The following is a 17,786-nucleotide window of genomic DNA, read 5'->3' on the forward strand; positions in this document are numbered from 1 at the left end:
TTTTTCCAGGATGTGTGATCTCCACACTAGATTATCTTATGCTGGCCATTGAAGATGGAACGTTATACAAGATGGGCTGACTCAGAAGACCATTCTTAGAATTATTAATTTCCTGTATTCATAAAATTAGATTGATCAGGGTTAATATAAAGAATGAGAACTGGGATGAAAGTGAAGTTCTCTGAACATCATTTTGGAGTATTTGTGTGTATGTGCATATATAACAGAGATAACGCTCAGTTTGTTTTGCTTCCTTGTTTATGTTTGGCTTTAAATCCTGTTCTGTACCAAGAACAAATCAATAACAACAGGACTACAGAGATCAGGATGAAGGACTTAGTTCTAACCCTGCATTGCTTAAGGTCTGCTTGCAAGTCCTGTTCTATTCTTTACATACTGGATTCTAAAAAGACAAGTCAAATTCTGTATCTTTTCCTTTCTCCTCTTTCTGACATTTTTAAAAAACATTTCTTATTTCAAAATGACCTGATGTTAATTCTCATCAGAATTTAGAAGGGTGGGGCTGTAATTTGGAGGCTTTCTGTTGCTGCTTCTGTGTCAAAGTAAATACTGCATTTTCCGAAAGCCCATATTTTATGCTTAAAAATTAAGGGAGACTATATTTTTCTTGTCCATTAAATATGTATAATGGGAAATACATTTTAGAATTTCTTATCTTTAGGGAGGGAAATGAAAGTTGTTACTAGTTGTGTATAAAGACAGCAAAAGGATTTTCCCTCCCTTTCAATATTCACCACTTTTTCTAAAATTTTCCCTAAACAATATCCAAATCTGTGGAGTTCTCTTATTTATCCTGTGAAGTCTTAAACTGTCAGCTAGCCTCTCACACAAGAACACTGATACCTTTTCTTTTTCCTTTTAGAAATCGGGTAGATAAATGTGGTATACTTAAATGTGATTTTGCAATGAATTTGCAGTTTGGTTAAGGTAAAACAACTTGCCTAGTTACAATTGTAGAAAATCTAATTGGGCAATTATGCAGCTAAACAGGGAAACAAAGTTCTGCAGCATAATATTTCTCAGGTTTAATGCATATACTGATATATAAAGAACTTCTTACCACACTTAAACATCCTACCTATGAGCTAGTGTCTCCAAGAAAAGTTATGAAATACTTTGTAATGTTCAATCCATAGGATACTGAAGAAATCTACTTGAATCACTGTGCAACTTCGTAGCTTTTTTTGGTGGTAGACATGTTAAAATGGATATTAGTACTGTTACTTTGTCTTAACTCTAAGAGTGTTTGACTGACACTTTAGCTGTCTTGGTACACAGTATGTTAGGTTTGGTTGTTCCAGGACTAATAATTTAGCTTGTATTCTTTCTGTCAAAGGATCCTTTGTGTCTTGAAGCATTGCTTAATAGCTCAGGTTTCCAGCATTGTAGTGTTTGCCTTTCTCTAGTTCCTTACCCTTGCATAACACTCAGTTGCTTGGCCAACCAATTGCATCTATAAAGTGCTGTTGGACCAGGTGTGAAATGAACACCATGGAGAAGGCATGGATATTTGCCTTTATATAGGCGCAGCCCAGCTGATTGGGTGCAGAGGGGATACATGAATATGCAGCTGTGTGGTGCCATGCTTTTACCACCATACTTTTATAGTGAATGTGTTGGGCTTTGTATTTAAATACTGTTGCAGGTTTGTCGTGGCTTAACCTGTCAGGCAGCTAAAACAACCACATAGCCGTTCATTCATTCCCACCCACAGTGGGATGGGGGAGAGAATCAAAAAGAAAAAAAGTTAAAACTCACAGGTTGCAATAAAGACAGTTTAACAGGACAGAAAAGGAAGATGATGATGATAATAATAATAGAAAGAATATACAGAACAAGGGATGCACAGCACAATTGCTTACCACCCAAAGCCGATACTCTGCTAGTTCCTGATCCGAGCCGCTTCCTGGCCAACTCCCTAGTTGTATACTGAGCATGACGTCGTATGGTATGGAATATCCTGATGGCCAGTTTGAGTCATCTGTCCTGGCTGTGTCCCCTCCCAGCTTCTTGGGCAACCCCGCCTTCTCACTGGCAGGCCAGTATGACAAGCTGAAAAGTCATTGACTGCTTGGCAACAACTAAAGTAGTGTGTGATCAATATTCTTCTCATCCTAAATACAAAACCTAGCACTGTACCAGCTGACAGGAAGAAAATTAACTCTATTCCACCTAAAACCAGGACAGTACCCACCCCTTATTCTACACTATCTATGTCATGCCCAGGTTCCAGAATTTCCAATACATTGCAATTAATCACCACCATTTTTCCTGTCTTTTGATATATACACACAGATATCATTTCCTTAGTCTATGGACCACCCCCATAAAATGTCTGTAAAATGTTCATAAATGTCCATACAGTTTCTTTAGCCCATGACTTCTGGGCTGAATCTTTCTTAACAGTCTCTCAGGGCAGGGGAGATGGTGTGTGGTGTTTGATTGTTGCATGCTGCATCTGGAGGTCGTGGTGTACCTGGCACGGCCCACGCTCACGGTCTGCAGGTTGAAGGTGTTGATCTCGAGGAAGTTGCTGGGTGCCAGTTGCTGCAGCCAGTTCTGGTTTCATCACCTCTGCACCTTGCCTCAGTTTCATCAAAGTTCGTTCTTCATTACTCTGGGTGATGCTTACTGTAATACTGTTGTTATGGCATATAGCAAACATAGTAGTGATGACATGCATTATCATGTAGTAATTAACATCATACAATTTAATTTATTGTCTACTCTCACCCAAAGTCAAATCCCCTTGAGGTACACATCAGACCTCCCCATCCTTCTGCATTACCCACCAAGTGCACCCAGGTCCTTGAGCAAAAGCGATCCAGTGAATGGATTTGCCTTTGCCTGAAGCAGGGCTAACCCAGACTGTCTTCCCCAACATATTCTTTATCTGCACTACAGGGAATTTATCCCCTTCTACAGCGCATGGAAGTTTTGACTGGGCAGGGCCAGCTCGATTGGTAGATCCCCTAGTGTTAACTAACCAGGTGGCCTTTGCTAACTGTGTATCCCAGTGTTTGATGGTCCCACCACCCGTTGCTCTCAGTGTAGTCTTTAGCAGTCCACTGTAGCGTTCGCTTTTCCCAGAGGCTGGTGCATGACAAGGGGATGTGATACACCCACTCAATGCCATGCTCTTTGTCCCAGGTGTCTATGAGGTTGTTTTGGAAATGAGCCCCATTGTCGGACTCAGTTCTTTCTGGGGTGCCATGTCACCACCAGACTTGCTTTTCAAGGCCCAGGATACTGTTGTGGGTAGTGGCATGGGGCACAGGATATGTTTCCAGCCATCCGGCGGTTGCTTCCTCCGTTGTGAGGACATAGTGCTTGCTTTGGCGGGTTTGTGGGAGTGTGATATAATCAATCTGCCAGGCCTCCCCATATTTATATTTCAGCCATTGTCCTCCCTACAAGAGGGGCTTTAGCCGCTTGGCAGTTACGGAGCCAGTTGCTCTACTTCAATTGCTGTAACCACCCCCACAGGACGCTGGCCACCATTCATGAATCAGTACAGAGATAGAGCACCAGCCACTTTTCTCGATCAGCAATATCTAAAGCCAGCAGGATGGCTTTCACCTCTGCAAAATGGCTTGATTCACCTCCTCCTTCAGCAGTTTCAGCGACTTCACGCAGCAGCCTTCCACCTCCAACGCTTTCCCACAATGCGGCAAGACCCATCAGTGAACAGGGCATACGGCTTCTCATTTTCTGGCAGTTTATTATACGGTGGGGCTTCTTCAGCAAGCGTCACCTCCTCCTCTGGCGACATTCCAAAGTCTTTGCCTTCTGGCCAGTCCATGATCACTTCAGAATTCCCGGGCGATCAGGGTTTCCTATTGGAGCCCGTGGTGTGATCACAGGCGACTCACTCGCTCCACATAGCATCAGTTGCATGATATGTAGAGGGGACCCTCCCTTTGAACATCCAGCCCAGCACCAGCAGTCGGGGTGCCAGGAGGCATGCTTCAGTACCAGTCACTTCCTAAGTGGCTCGAACCCCCTCGTACACTGCCAGTATCTCTTTTTGAGTTGCAGTGTAGCAGGCCTTGGATCCTCTGTATCCTCAACTCCAAAACCTTAGGGGTCGACCTCGAGTCTCCCCTGGTGCTTTCTGCCAGAGACTCCAGGTAGGGCCATGCTCCCTGGCTGAGGTGTACCGCCCATTTTTAACATCTGGTCCTGCCCGGACTGGCCCAAGGGCTACTGCATGAACTCTTTCCTGTTTTAAGTTGTTCAAAGGCTTGTCGTTGCTCAGGGCCCCATTTGAAATCATTCTTCTTCTGGGTCACCTGACAGAGAGGGCTCACAACCAGACGGTAAGTTGGAATATGCATCCTCCAAAAACAGACAACGCCTAAGAAAGCTTGTGTTTTCTTTTTGCTAGTCAGTGGAGACATAGCTGCTGACAACACCCATCTTGCCATTTTATTGCTAAAAACTGGATCTCCTGTGCAGGTCCCTTGACTTTACTTTGTTTCATGGCAAAACTAGTTTTCAGAAGGATTTGGACTATTTTCTTCCCATTCTCAGTGACTTAGGCTGCTGTGCTGCCCCATACGATGATGTCATCAATGCACTGCAGGTGCTCCAGAGCTTCACCCTGTTCCAGTGCAATCTTTCCGTTGAGTTGCTGGACCGAGTTCTCCGCGTTGCCGAAGTTGGCTAGCCAATTTATCTGCTACTGGTCCTTCTTCGTCTTCCCAGTCCATTACTGCCAGTGAGCTGCCATATGATGATAGTGTGCTCCGTACAAGCTTCCACCACGTGGGTCATGTGCACTGGAAGTCACCTGGCTCTGTGGGTAACTGCATGCTGTCTGGGTCATAATAAACAATCTCTGCGTGGCTAATTCTCTCAGGTAATTGATACATTCCTCCATGGTGATCCACTTGCCTGAACAACATACAGCATCTTCACTGAAGGGATAGCTTTCCTTCACACCTGATAGAAGTCGCTTCCAGAGGCTGACGGCTTGTCTTTTTTTCCCAATGACATTGTCAATGCCCCCTTCCCTAGACAGGGATCCCAGCTGCTTGGCTTCCCTACCCTCTAATTCCAGGCTACTGGCCCCGTTATCCCAGCATCAGAGCAGCCAGGTGATAACATGCTCACTTGGCTGACAGCTGAAATCTTTTTGCCTATCTCTCAGCTCACTCAGGGACAGGGATTGGGTGATTACTTCTGGTTCTGCCCCTTCCTCCTGTTCTTGTGATGGTGCTGGTTCACTGTCATCCCTTACTAAGTGAATTGGGGTGTTTTTGTGGTTTTTCTTCTTCTGTATAGGGGCCACTGATACTGGCATGGTATCAGTGTCAGTCAGACTGGCTGTAGTTCCAGTTGCTGGTGTTGGAGTGGCCGAGGTGCCTGTTGCTGGGGTTGGGGTGGCAGCAGTGCCTTTTGCTGGGGTGGGGGTTGGCGCATTGCCTGTCATTTTGTCATCAGATCCAGACGCTGTGTCTTCTGTTTGAGGGTACTAAATAGTGTTGAACAGGACTCGGTAGGCATGGGCCAGGCCCCAGCACATTGCAATGATTTGTGTGTCTCTGGAATTGCCAGGGTGACAACATGCTTTTTCCAAACATTCTACTAGTTTTCCAAGATTCTGCAGTTGTGCAGGGGTTATATTCCAGAACACTGGAGGTGCCTGCCATTGTAGGCATTTGGCCATGCTATCCCACACGCCCTGCTACTCGTAACTATCCAGCCTTGGGCCGCATCTCTGGGCGATAGTTTTAAATAGTTGTTTAACCCTAAACAAGACATGAAATACATTCAGGAGATGTAGCAATAGGAACATGTTGGTTTGAACATCCTAAGGATATTCACAATTCTCAAGAGCTGTTGTAACTAGCCTGAGGGAGAAGAGAAAGGCGAAGATGAAATGTTCCCCTGTCTCCCCCCTAGATTGGTTCTCTGGGGAAAAAAGAGTATGATTAATTCCCAGGAGATGGCGCCCAAGGTACAGAAATTACAGCAGTGCTGAATACACATACCAAATCATTCTCATGGCCAATAATGTTATCTTATCATAAGTGAGGAGTACACAGTGCAGCAAAAGGAAAATTCTCATCCAGCTCCCAGAGGTGATAAACAGCACAATAGGGAATTACTTTATGCAGTCATGCAAACAAATAATACATTGTTTTGACCAGCAACTATCACACTAATGTAATGAATGCTTACAACAAAGCTGTTCTAACATGTAACATGCTCTGGTCAGATCTGCTATTATCTCAACCCTTTGTGCCCCATGTTGAGCACCAAAAAGGCTGTCATGGTTTAACCCAGCAGGCAGCTAACAGCCGTTCACTCACTCACACCTCCTCCAGTAGGATGGGGGAGAGAATCAAAAAGAAAAAAAGTTAAAACTCGTGAGTTGAGATAGACAGCTTACTAGGACAGAAGAGGAAGATGATAATAATAATAATAATGATAAAAGAATATACAGAACAAGGGATGCACAGCACAATTGCTCACCACCCAAAGCCAATGCTCTGCTAGTTCCTGATCCGAGCCACTTCCTGGCCAACCCCCTAGCTGTATACTGAACATGATGTCATATGGTGTGGAATATCCCAATGGCCAGTTTGGGTCATCTGTCCTGGCTGTGTCCCCTCCCAGCTTCTTGGGCAACCCCACCTTCTCACTGGCAGGCCAGTATGAGAAGCTGAAAAGTCCTTGACTGCTTGGCGACAACTAAAATATTAGTGTGTGATCAACATTCTTCTCATCCTAAATCCAAAACATACCAGCTGCTAGGAAGAAAATTAATTCTATCTCAGCCAAAACCAGGACAAGCTTCAACTGCAAGTTTTCATACTTCAACTTGTACTTCAGTTTTAACTCCTGCATTCAAGATACAAAGAGTATGCCATTAATGTTTGTATGAAAAGTCTGGTTTTAAATGACTTGTCCCTGTATTTTTTGGGAATTTGGTAACAGAAGGGACTAAATTTCAGTTCTCCAGCATAAGATTTAGTTGTCTTTGATGATACTTCCCTTTTAGTTCTTTGCCTCATTCCTTATATATCTTTTATATCATAAAAAAATCCAAACACAAATGAAAGGCTGCAAAAAATAATGAAGCAGGAATATCCTAGAGACAAAACTCCATGTTTTTGCACACTCTTGATATAGCTTCATAGAAAATGGAATAAATATAAGTGAGCATGTTATTAAAGACTAAATTGTACATATGCAGAAATTGTGCTGATTGAATGTTTGCCTTTCAGCAATACGATAATGGTCTTTTGCTGTTCCTGTGTGTGGAAATCAGTTGTAATATACTTTTTGTTGCAAACCACATTTTCCAAATTTTCATGGTACTTATAAGATACTCTGTGCCTCATTTGACAGAAAAGACCACACGTAAATTATATAGTCTGTGTTACCCTCACAAGAGTCCATCTTTGTGGTTTGCTTGGGAGGACTAAAATTTTGTTTCTTCATTTCTTATGCTTTTCTCTCCAAACTCTTCACTTTTTGAAATTTTCAGAATAGTCTCATTTCTGTGCTGGTGGAGTATTGCAGCTGTTTCTTCTCTCTCTCCACAATAATTAAATAATGGGGTGGCTTGGAAGAATTTTGAATGAAATAAAAAATTATGAGAATTGTTTTGCCATATGTGTAATAGATTATGAAACCCTTTGTCAAAATATTTGGTTCAAATTGGTGTGTTGGGAGAGAAGAGGGTGGTAAAAATTTAGAGATTGAGAAGTAAAATGTAATAAGATGACTAGAGTAAACTTGAAAGGGAAAATTCTGGGCTGAAGAGAGGTAGAGGACAGAGTCAAGATACTGCAGTTACAGAATTCTCCACTTGGAGAACAGATCAAAGACCCTAGTGAAAAACTATATTGAACAAAATCCTTTTTGTGATAGGAAGAAGGGGAGAAAAACAAAACATACCACACACCCCCAAAACAGATCAAAAAAAGAAACCTCTCTTGCATCAACAGTGAGACCTGAGAGATCCAGCCTTTAATTTGAAACTTTAATTGACAAAAGTAACTTTTATGGAGCTGGAAATAAAATTGAATTTACTATATAGATTTTCATTAAATGAATGCTCATTAACATGAACTATGGAGACACTTCATCGACTTCTCTTCACTGAGATCCTTTATCTTCTATGATAGAAATATTTTTACCGCTTTAACCTGGTAATGTGAAAGGTAATATTCTTAAAATTGTTATTTTTGTTTTGCATGATCTGTTTAAAGGGTTATCTGCTCATAATCTGCATACCAATTTTGTTAGTGTTTTCTTAAAACAGTTGTTCAGAATCTGTTGATAATTGGAAAATATGATTTGAAAATTAAATGTGAGATTCCTTTTAAGCTATAGAATCTTTCCCCTTCCTAACATACAGAGGTCATAGATTAGAAGTATTTTGTAGACTGCAATGCATGTGAAATGCAGGAAGAAATAATAAGAATTCCACTGTGTTTAGGGTGATATTAAGTGAAAAGTATTTCTAGTTTTAGTATGCAAAGTTGTGTAAACATAAAGCAATGATTTCTTGAAGCTTAGATTAAGATTTCAACTGATCCATACCTCTGCTAGAAAAAAGTTACTCTCTATCCATTTTAGCTCACTAGCTTTAGTGATCATATCTTTTGATCAATAAATACCTATAACAAGACTGAAACTTTCTAACTCTACTCAGTACTCTAAGTCCTTTTGTGCAGATGATGTCCACTATCTCAGTCATGCTTCTGAGCATGAATGCTTATCTTAACTCTGTGAAGCTGTTGGACTTCATCTAAAAGATAGGGCTGGTTTTGTAGTTCCTTGCTAAACAAAGTGTATCAGATGCTGCCCTGCAAATATTGCTTTATATACATGCACTTGTTAATAATGAGACTATTTAAAGCTTAGTGGCATTCAGTCAAAATTGGAAAGGATTTATAAAGAGATAATATTGTCTGAGAAACAAAATGGTGTGAAATTTAAATGTCTGTTTCCTTGATATTTGCTTTGTTCCTTCATATTTGCTATGTTCCATTGTTTCACTATGTTTAATACAAACACTTCACAATCAAATTAAGTTTATGTAGAAAACAGGAAGAAGAATTAAGAATGTGTGTGTGTGTGGCTTTCCACAGAAATCTTACGCTGTTTCTGAAGCTGTAGTTATTAAATTGTGTTGTCACCACAAGTGTTGCTAGTAAAATTTCCCTGGAAGATATTGCAGGTTTTGGTCTTAGCACTTGACAAAAACTTGTGTGACCTCTTCATTTTTTTTAATATGAAGTACCTATTCTGCATTTACAGATACTGCTTTGTTAGATTATGTGAAGAGGAGATACAGGGATTGTCTCTGTCAAAAGTATTAAAGAATGATTCCTAGAGAGACATTAAGAAAAGAATAGCAGACTCCAATATTGATATTTCGAGTTTCTTTAGTAGTAATTCATGATGACTACAAGTAGCATTAGTATTTCAGAAGATGTGTTTTTCCTGTTTTCTGTCCTGCATTACGAATGCATTCCAAATTCCAAAATTTCTTTGTGTATATTGCTGTTGTGGCACATTTTTTGATAGATCAAAACATCTACTCTGGTATGTCTTTTAATGACTAAAGCACTGTGCTGCTGTGGCAACAGCTCTGAGGGAACTTTACTCCTCTGTGCACTTAATCTCCTCCAGTTTTTTTCTCCCAGTCATGGGTCACCTGTGCTTCGTTAGTTTGTCAGGAAAGTTAGGATCTTTTTGACTCTTCTTGGCTATGTGTACACACAGTAATAGAAGTATTGTGAAGCTACTTATTTCAGCTCTTCCTGCATCTGAGATTCTGGGGTTCATTGAGATTTATGCAGAGAGGTTTTCTGGTACTGTGAATTATGAAAATGTAGAAGTGACTCAAAAATCCAGGAGATGAAAAATTAAGCAAAATAATAGCAATTTTTCTTTGTCTATTCTAGTTCTGATCTGCAAAGGCTTTGTGTTTAAAAACATGGGGTTTTTTTAAAAAATACATGCATACACTTTTTAAAAGTATAAACCAGCAGTCATCTAGGCTGGAAACTTGTATTGGAAAGTAAGGAATGCTCTAGTTTTCACGTAACTGTCTTGGAGCAGTGAACATGAGGAAAAAACACAGTTGGCTTGCTCTGAAGAGTGAGAGTTGACAACATTGATGGCCATGAATGCTCATATAATGCTGGGTTATAAACAAAGCCTAACTAGTGTAATTGTTGCGTTGTTTCTGAAGGCTCAACCGTCCCTGTTGGATTTCTGCATGTGTTATCATAGCACCATTAAAGCACTCTGACACTAAAATTGTGGTAAGGACTTGACACCACAAGCATGTCATAGTGCTTCTTGGTCTATTCAGTTACACTGTGTAGACTGCACTGCTTATAAGTGTTCTCCGTTGTATGTGCAAGCCTTTGTAAAGGAAAGAGAAGATATGCAAAAAAAATTTCTTATTTTGGAAAAAATCTTAAGTGCTGCATATTAATATGTTATGAGGAGTATTTTGAACTTGGAGGACTTAGCTGGTTTGCATCATCATTGATATGGATCAAACATCTGAGTATTATGCTGATAAACATAGTTTTTTCTAAATACCTTGTTCAGTGCTAAGTATGATAATGCTGTAAAATTATTAGAGTTAATAACTTCAGTATTTTGTATGTTTATAGCTTTGTTTTCTTTTGTTTTTCCCAGTTTTTATGTTTCAGTAACTAGGTTAGGTAGGTTGTGTTTGTACTGGCTTCAAGCTGCTGTTTTATTTGATTATGAGTGGTAGTAACATTGTAATTATACATAGTTTTATAAATCTGTTTATCAATGGGCCTTTCTGTGGTAGGAACTTTCAGCCTTAGAAAAATCAGTTCAGGACTTTTGGTTGGCATTCTGTCATCCACAAGTACTTTAAAGTCATCTCATAAAAATAAAATATCATCAAATCTTGATGGACTCTTCAGACTTTTTTCTTTCAAATGAAGCTTTTCAGAATGTTAATGAACAAGAATGCATTAAGAGATCAGAACAAGAGATATTGAACTAAATCTTGAATTTTTTTCATGTAATAAATACTCTTAAAGAAGTATTACACTAGAATTTACCTAGTGTTTATGGGGGAAAAAGAAGTGAACTGACAAAACTGTAAATGTGAGATGTTTTATCAGAATATACTGAGAACAAACTGCCTTTGCTGTTCCTTCTTAGGTCTGGTGTTGGTCCTTCTAGTGAGGGAGCTGGGTAATCCTGTGGAACATGATACATTCTGTCAGTGGAGTTAACAGTGTGCAGGCAACAGTCTTAGCTGAGTTCTAGTATTTGCATCTGTCTAGTACAGTCTTTACAGCATTCTGTTTATTTATTAGTGTTTAAGTGCCTAGAAAACCCAATTAAGTTAGTAAGAGCAGCGTGATGTCTGGTACTATGTATATTTTTATTTTGTGTGTCTGTCTTTGGGCTTTTCAAATGATAGTGATTTGTGTTTTCTTGAGTAAAATGTCAGCATTGCAGGTATGTAGACCAGCTTCATTTGAGGCAAATGTGTGTGCAATATGGCTTTATGGTGGAAATATGATGTCCATTTCCTTTGTTAGGAAATCAGCTCTATTTGGGCTGGTTCAATCTGAGGCGTATTTGACTACCTGTGGTCCTAAAGGGCTATCTTTACATTTGGTCTGATGCCCTGGAAATGTTACTGCTTTTGAAAACCTGAGGCGTTGTACTTCTGCAACCATTTCAGAGCCTGTATGAGGAGCCCTTCATTATGAGGAGCCCTTCATTAGGCTGTTAAGTCAACATGACTGCCATGCCTTTATCTGCCAAAGCATCAAAGAAATTTTTTGACTGTCATACAGATATCTTTTGGTTTTAAAAGGAACATTAGAATAGATTGGCGTTATCCAATCTAATTGGATTATATTTAGATTAGATTAGATTATTTTTTCTGTAAGATTTCTGTTAGATGTTCTTTGAAACAGTGATTTACAGACCACATAAGTGCTATCACTTTCTTGGTGGACAGACTTGTTATTTGGCACCAGTTATGTTAAAATAGACAAACTTAGAGGTGGAAGTTAGTGGAAAGTGAATGTTATCTTTTTCAAAAAGAAGTAATGGGGCACTATTGTGGTTGTGGGGTTTTGGCCTCTCTTTGTTTCCTTAACTTCTGAATTTACAAGCTTGTGTTTTAAGAAGTAACACTGCTAGATACAGGGTAGATACCTTGAAGTACATCTGCTCAATGTGTCCAGCAAAATTTTCAGGCTTGGTTCGCAAAGATTCAGCACCCACATTTGTTTTCAGTAGCTAATGTGACTTTATTCTTCGAGGTACTCAGTAGTCTGTAACTTGCATACTTTGATTTCTGAATGCTAATTTTAGATGTATGGGATTTGGGGCATAAGTTAATATTCCTCACTTTATAATAGCAACTGTAATTAATTTCAGTCATGAGTCATCTTATAGCAGGAATAAAATAGGATATATTTTCTTGATGAAGTGTCATTAATATGCCTGAAATTTTCACATCTACCATTTTTAGTCATATTAGTCTAGACAGCGCAATATGTAACTTAATGTTCTCATTGCCTTAAATTTAGGTGGAAGAAGGAAGCAAAAATGTACGCTTGGGCTCACTTATTGCTCTGCTGGTAGAGGAAGGACAGGACTGGAAGCAAGTTGAAATACCAGCTGATGGTATTGATCCATCTTCTCTGGCATCACCAGCACCTGCGCTTACTTCAACTCATGCAGGTCCTTCAGTTTCAGCCCCTCCTAAACTGGAACATCAACCCAGAAGATTGCAGTAAGTTTCTCTGTCTGTTATGAAATGGAACTCTTATTTAGTTAGATCAGTAGAGCTGAACCAAGAAGAATCTTTTGTCCCTTTTTACCTGGTATTAAGCCATTAGTTTAAGGGAGTGTTTCAGTATGTGTGAGGTAGTAAAGCTTGCCTGCCCAGAATATTTCTTTGCTTGTAAACCCAATAAGTCAATTCAGACAGCATAGTTTTATTAGAACACTTTCTATGGATGTGCTTTTATTCTGACATACAATTGCTTTATGAAGGATTCCAGGATTAGATTAGAAGTTGTGTTTATATACAATAAACACTAATGCTTATGCATCAGATGCTCAGTTTTCCTATAACTTGTTTTCTATTCCTTTTTTAGGAGAAAAAATAAACAGACAAATGGCATACTCCAAAATCCTTCCAAGCTCTTGCAATTTTGATATTAGAAAAAATTTCTTCTTGTTTTCATAACAGTGGAATGCAAAGTACTCAAAACTGGATTTATGTGCTTTTTGTTAGTTTTGTTTTGATCTGTTAGGGTACTCTAACCATTACAAACATCTTAGAGGGGGAGTAAATTAACACCAAATTGTTAGTCAGGTAACAGTAATCTATAAATCACTGTTTTGTGTCGCAGGATGTACCCTATTTGGAGGTATAATCCTTATTTGGAGTGAATTATAATAACAAAAGCTGTAAAATTACAGCCTATTAGAGAAAAGAATAGGAAACTAATCTTGGTAGCATGTGCTAGCAGACTGTTTGGGTTTGGTTGTTTTCTGGTTTTTGGAGGTTTTTTAAACCTCATTACTTTTTCTGTCTGGTTTGCTATATTTACTTTTGTTGTCAGCATTTAGGCTTTTCTCATGCAAGTGGAAGACAACTAATTGAAGTCATTGCTGAAATGTTACCAGTAGTAGGAGGATGATCTAAGGAAAGGATCCTTGAAAAGGATTAAGTCTTGCATTTTAGTACCAAAGAACATCAGAAGCGTGTCTGTTTCACTGCAGCTGTTAATTAGAGATGTATCAGCATCTTTGGAATCAAGTGATCATTTATGACATGTTTTTTCTGGCAAGGGCTTACGGACAGTTCTTAAAACTCAATGTGGTGCAAATATAGTCTCCTTTAGGAAATAATGAATTGGAGATTTTGTGGAAAGACTTGAAACCAAGTATTTATTCTTTTATGAAAATGTTGCTGCTTTTGTATCTAAGAATTTTGAAATCTGTTCTTTACGTGTTTTTTTTTTTCCTCATTTCAGAAAGGAAATCATGCTAAGCTGCCCTAAGTGCTCTGTAGCTATGCACTGTGCTTTGTAGTTGATCACTGTTTCTGTTTCAGGCAGAAACGTTACTATTGAGCATACCCCGTCTAGGTCAAGGTGACAGGTACAGGTTTACTATTATTATAGTGTATCTTAGGTGTATGCTGATTAAAATGTTTGAGTATGGGAGGGCTTAATATTTAGTCTTCTAAAGCAGATACAGATGTGGTTGCATAATTCAGTATAGCTTTTGCTTTTCGAAAAAGTATCCATTTCATTAAGTCAGTCCTATAAAATAAAGTTGAAAGGTAATGTTATAATTAGCATTAAGATGCATTAATGATGCAATTACAGCTAGCCAAACAAATAATGGAGATGAGCAACCCTCTTGTCTGAGCTCCTAAAACTCATTTTTTAATGTTAGAATAATAAGCTGGTCTTAAAAAATGTGTTTGGTTCTTCACTGATGACCCTTTTCTAGAAGAATCCACAAGTATATTACATTGCTGCTGTAAGAGGAAAATTTGGAGATGAGTTTTGCACTCTTTATTTTGCTCTCTTTAAGGTCATTGTGTTTTTAGATTCAACCTTGCAATAAAGCTTGCTGAAAGGTCACAGTCTGACTTCTGTGTTAGGATCACAGCCTTTGTACAGAATTCTTGTTTTCTTCCCCAGCTGTTGCTTCTGAAATAGAGCATATATTGTGTAGTTTCTCTTGATATACATTGAATGAAATAAGTTAATCTTACTGTTTAAATATTTTATTTTACCCCTCATTTCTTTAGGGTTCGCTTAAGTCCTGCAGCTCGCAACATTCTGGAGACACATGGACTAGACCCAAGCAATATTACACCTTCTGGGCCTCGAGGAATCTTCACTAAAGAGTAAGTAGATATTTCAGTAAAGCTACAACCTCATATTCCTTTATTTCTTCCTTTGAACCTAGAGCAATTTCCATGAACATGAAAGGTCCTTTTATTTAAAAAATCAGCTTTTTGTTCCAGTTTTTTCTATAGGGCATGGCTTAGTTAAAGTCAAAATACCTGTTGAGAAAATATGGAGAATAGATTAGGAACTATTGTAAGAAGCCTTTAATTAAAAAAAAAAAGAAAAATCTCTTTGTTTTTATATCCCCATCTGAGCTGCGTGGTACTGCTGTCACATTTTCTGCAGCTCAGCCTAATGGTGGCTATCAACTCCTGGGCACCACTGTTGGCTACCATTGTGGATCTCAAGAATTTTGCTACTCAGAGATGTATTCAGAGCCAAAATAAAATACCAGTGGCCTGTTTTCTTCAACTTCTTTTCTTTGTGGAGTTCAGGTCTTTTGCTTCTTTAACTGAAGTTCAGTTATGAAGTCTCTCAGGATTTAATTTGTTCCCTTTTTTATTAGGCTGGGGAGAGCAATGAAGTGTAATGGTAAGAAATCCAGAGCTCTGGTTTTTTCCCCCATCTTTGATTTAAAGAATATTTGTTTAAAAACCTGGTGTTTATTATAATCAGGCTTCTAGTAGTTTACTATGCTTTTTGAGTATTTTTATGTAATGATTGGCACTCAAGCCTTGGAGTGAGGAGCTTGTGTAATAAAAACATGTTGTGGTAGATCCAGAGCCCTTAGCCTCGAAATGGTGCATTATCTTTGCATTAGTGTGTATGTTATTGGAGATGGGGATTTTGGCTGGAATACTTATTTTTGTTCTCAGTAAAATTATTCCTATTGACAAATGCCATCATTCACCTACACAGACCTTGTTAGCTGCTATAATTTTAATTCCATTCAAAGACAACCAGGTCAGCATAAATTGGAATTGAACCCAGAGAAGCAGGCAGTGGAAGTCTGCTGTTTTTTCAAAACTCTTTTTCCTATGGTCTTTGGCTGAGTTGAGATAAAATGAGGAGTTGAATAGATATATCTGATACAACAGCAAATTATCAGAGATCAGTTTTTTTCTTAATTATGTAAGTGTAATGGTAATTTATGGTGTGTTACTAGGCTATGGCATGTGGAAACCTTCTAGGACTTTGAGCTACCTAATTAACTTTCCCTAGTTGTCATGGAGATGTAGCAAAGATTTTTCTGTAGCTATGAGAATTATCTAACAGTATCTTTTTTTCAAAACTGCTTTCTTCCGTAGAGATTTGATTTGAAACATCATTTTAAGATACAGACTGAGGGTTTTTTAACCATTCTTTTGAAATGGTGTTAATCTTTCAGATGCCTACAGGCTCTGCTGTTATGTTCAGTTTGAAATGAAATGTTTACAGATTTTTGTAGAGAGCAGCTACAGATATTCAGGGAAATATTTATTTTGCTAACTTGACATTACTGTTAAAATACATGCCATGTTTTATAGCTGTGTGACTCATGGTCTCTTTTCCAAGTATACTAGCAATTGATTCTTTGAGGGAGTGTTCAAGTTCACTTTTCACTTTTAAACTCTGAGTTTCCAGGGCTCACACTCACCAGATTAAAAGAAACAAAAAAAGACAGTGAGTTATGTAAGCAAGCAAGATTCTTCCCCCCCGCAACTTTCTATCTTTAAATTTAATTCACTGTAAAAATTTAACAGCAATAGGAGCTTTCACGTAATAGCTTTCTCTGTCATAATCTACTCTCTTAGTAGACTGATACTTCATTTCTCTTATGTATCTGTGAAAGGCTGAGTTAGCATTGTCTTCTTCCTGCTTGTTTTTGGTTTATGGAGTGGCAGCTTTTTTTTATTATTATTTTTAAGCAATATCCTCTGCTTTCTTCAGAAATATACTAGAAGATTGACATGTCAGTACAAAGTAACTCACAACTTCCATCAAAGATTGTACCATCTTCCTAGTCATCAGCTCAGACACTGTGTTTGGGAGAGCTAAGTTAAAATCGTTGATTGTTTCAGACTACTTCTGCCCTTTCTCCTCCTATTTATTAGTGATCTAGGGATTTATAAAAAGGTGGGGGGGACAAGTTATCAATAATAAATATGTTTTTCTGAGGCCATATTCCTCCTATCTGTAACTTTGTACCAGCTGTCACTAAGTTAGTGTGATTTGGGATCTCAGAGCTGCTCAGGCATTTGCATTTTCAGTTTGCAAATAAGGCACAGCACACACATGTCATGCTGGTTTTCCAGAGTCATTTCATGTGTATGTATTGACTGCAGACTTACAGTGGGATCTATGCTGCGTGCAATTTGTCAGCTGCCATTATGCCTTCTACACTGTTGATAGTACAGTAAGTCTGATACCTAGCAGTATCTGATGTGTAACGTTCTCTGATCACCTTTTTCCTTTCCAGGAAATCTTCTGTGAATTATCATAGAATGCTTTGGTTGGAAGGGAACTTAAAGATCTTCTAGTTCCAACCCCCCTGCCATGGGCAGGGACACCCTCCACTAGACCACGTTGCCCAAAGCCCCATCCAACCTGGCCTTGAACACTTCCAGGGATGGGGCCTCCACAACCTCTCTGGGCAACCTGTTCCAGTGTCTCACCACCCTCATCGTAAAGAATTTCTTACTTTAATCTAAATCTCTCCTCCTTCAGTTTAAAGGCATTACCACTTTTCCTGTCACTACATGCCCTTGTAAAAAGTCCCCCAGCTTACTTGCAGGCCCCCTTTAGGTAACTGAGTAATTGGATGTTCAGATGAAAGGGCATTGGGACATCAGAGGAAGCTTAAGGTAGCCTGTGCATCTCCTGTTGCACCATTGGATCCTTAGTGATTTTTAGGTGTATAACCTT

At 39.0% G+C, this 17,786-nt stretch overlaps 1 protein-coding gene across 3 annotated transcripts in view; it reads left to right on the plus strand.

The window, feature by feature from the left end:
• The window catches only part of PDHX (pyruvate dehydrogenase complex component X), a 76,530-nt gene that overhangs the window by 23,562 nt on the left and 35,182 nt on the right, over nt 1–17,786 (plus strand). For all 3 annotated transcript variants that reach the window (XM_054825798.1, XM_054825795.1, XM_054825797.1), the window contains exons 4-5: nt 12,594–12,799; nt 14,840–14,938. In XM_054825798.1, coding sequence (XP_054681773.1) covers nt 12,594–12,799; nt 14,840–14,938 — 305 coding nt within the window. The remainder of the gene's footprint in view (nt 1–12,593; nt 12,800–14,839; nt 14,939–17,786) is intronic.

Source organism: Grus americana, chromosome 5 (genome assembly GCF_028858705.1).
Source record: "Grus americana isolate bGruAme1 chromosome 5, bGruAme1.mat, whole genome shotgun sequence".
Classification (NCBI taxonomy): Eukaryota; Metazoa; Chordata; class Aves; order Gruiformes; family Gruidae; genus Grus; species Grus americana.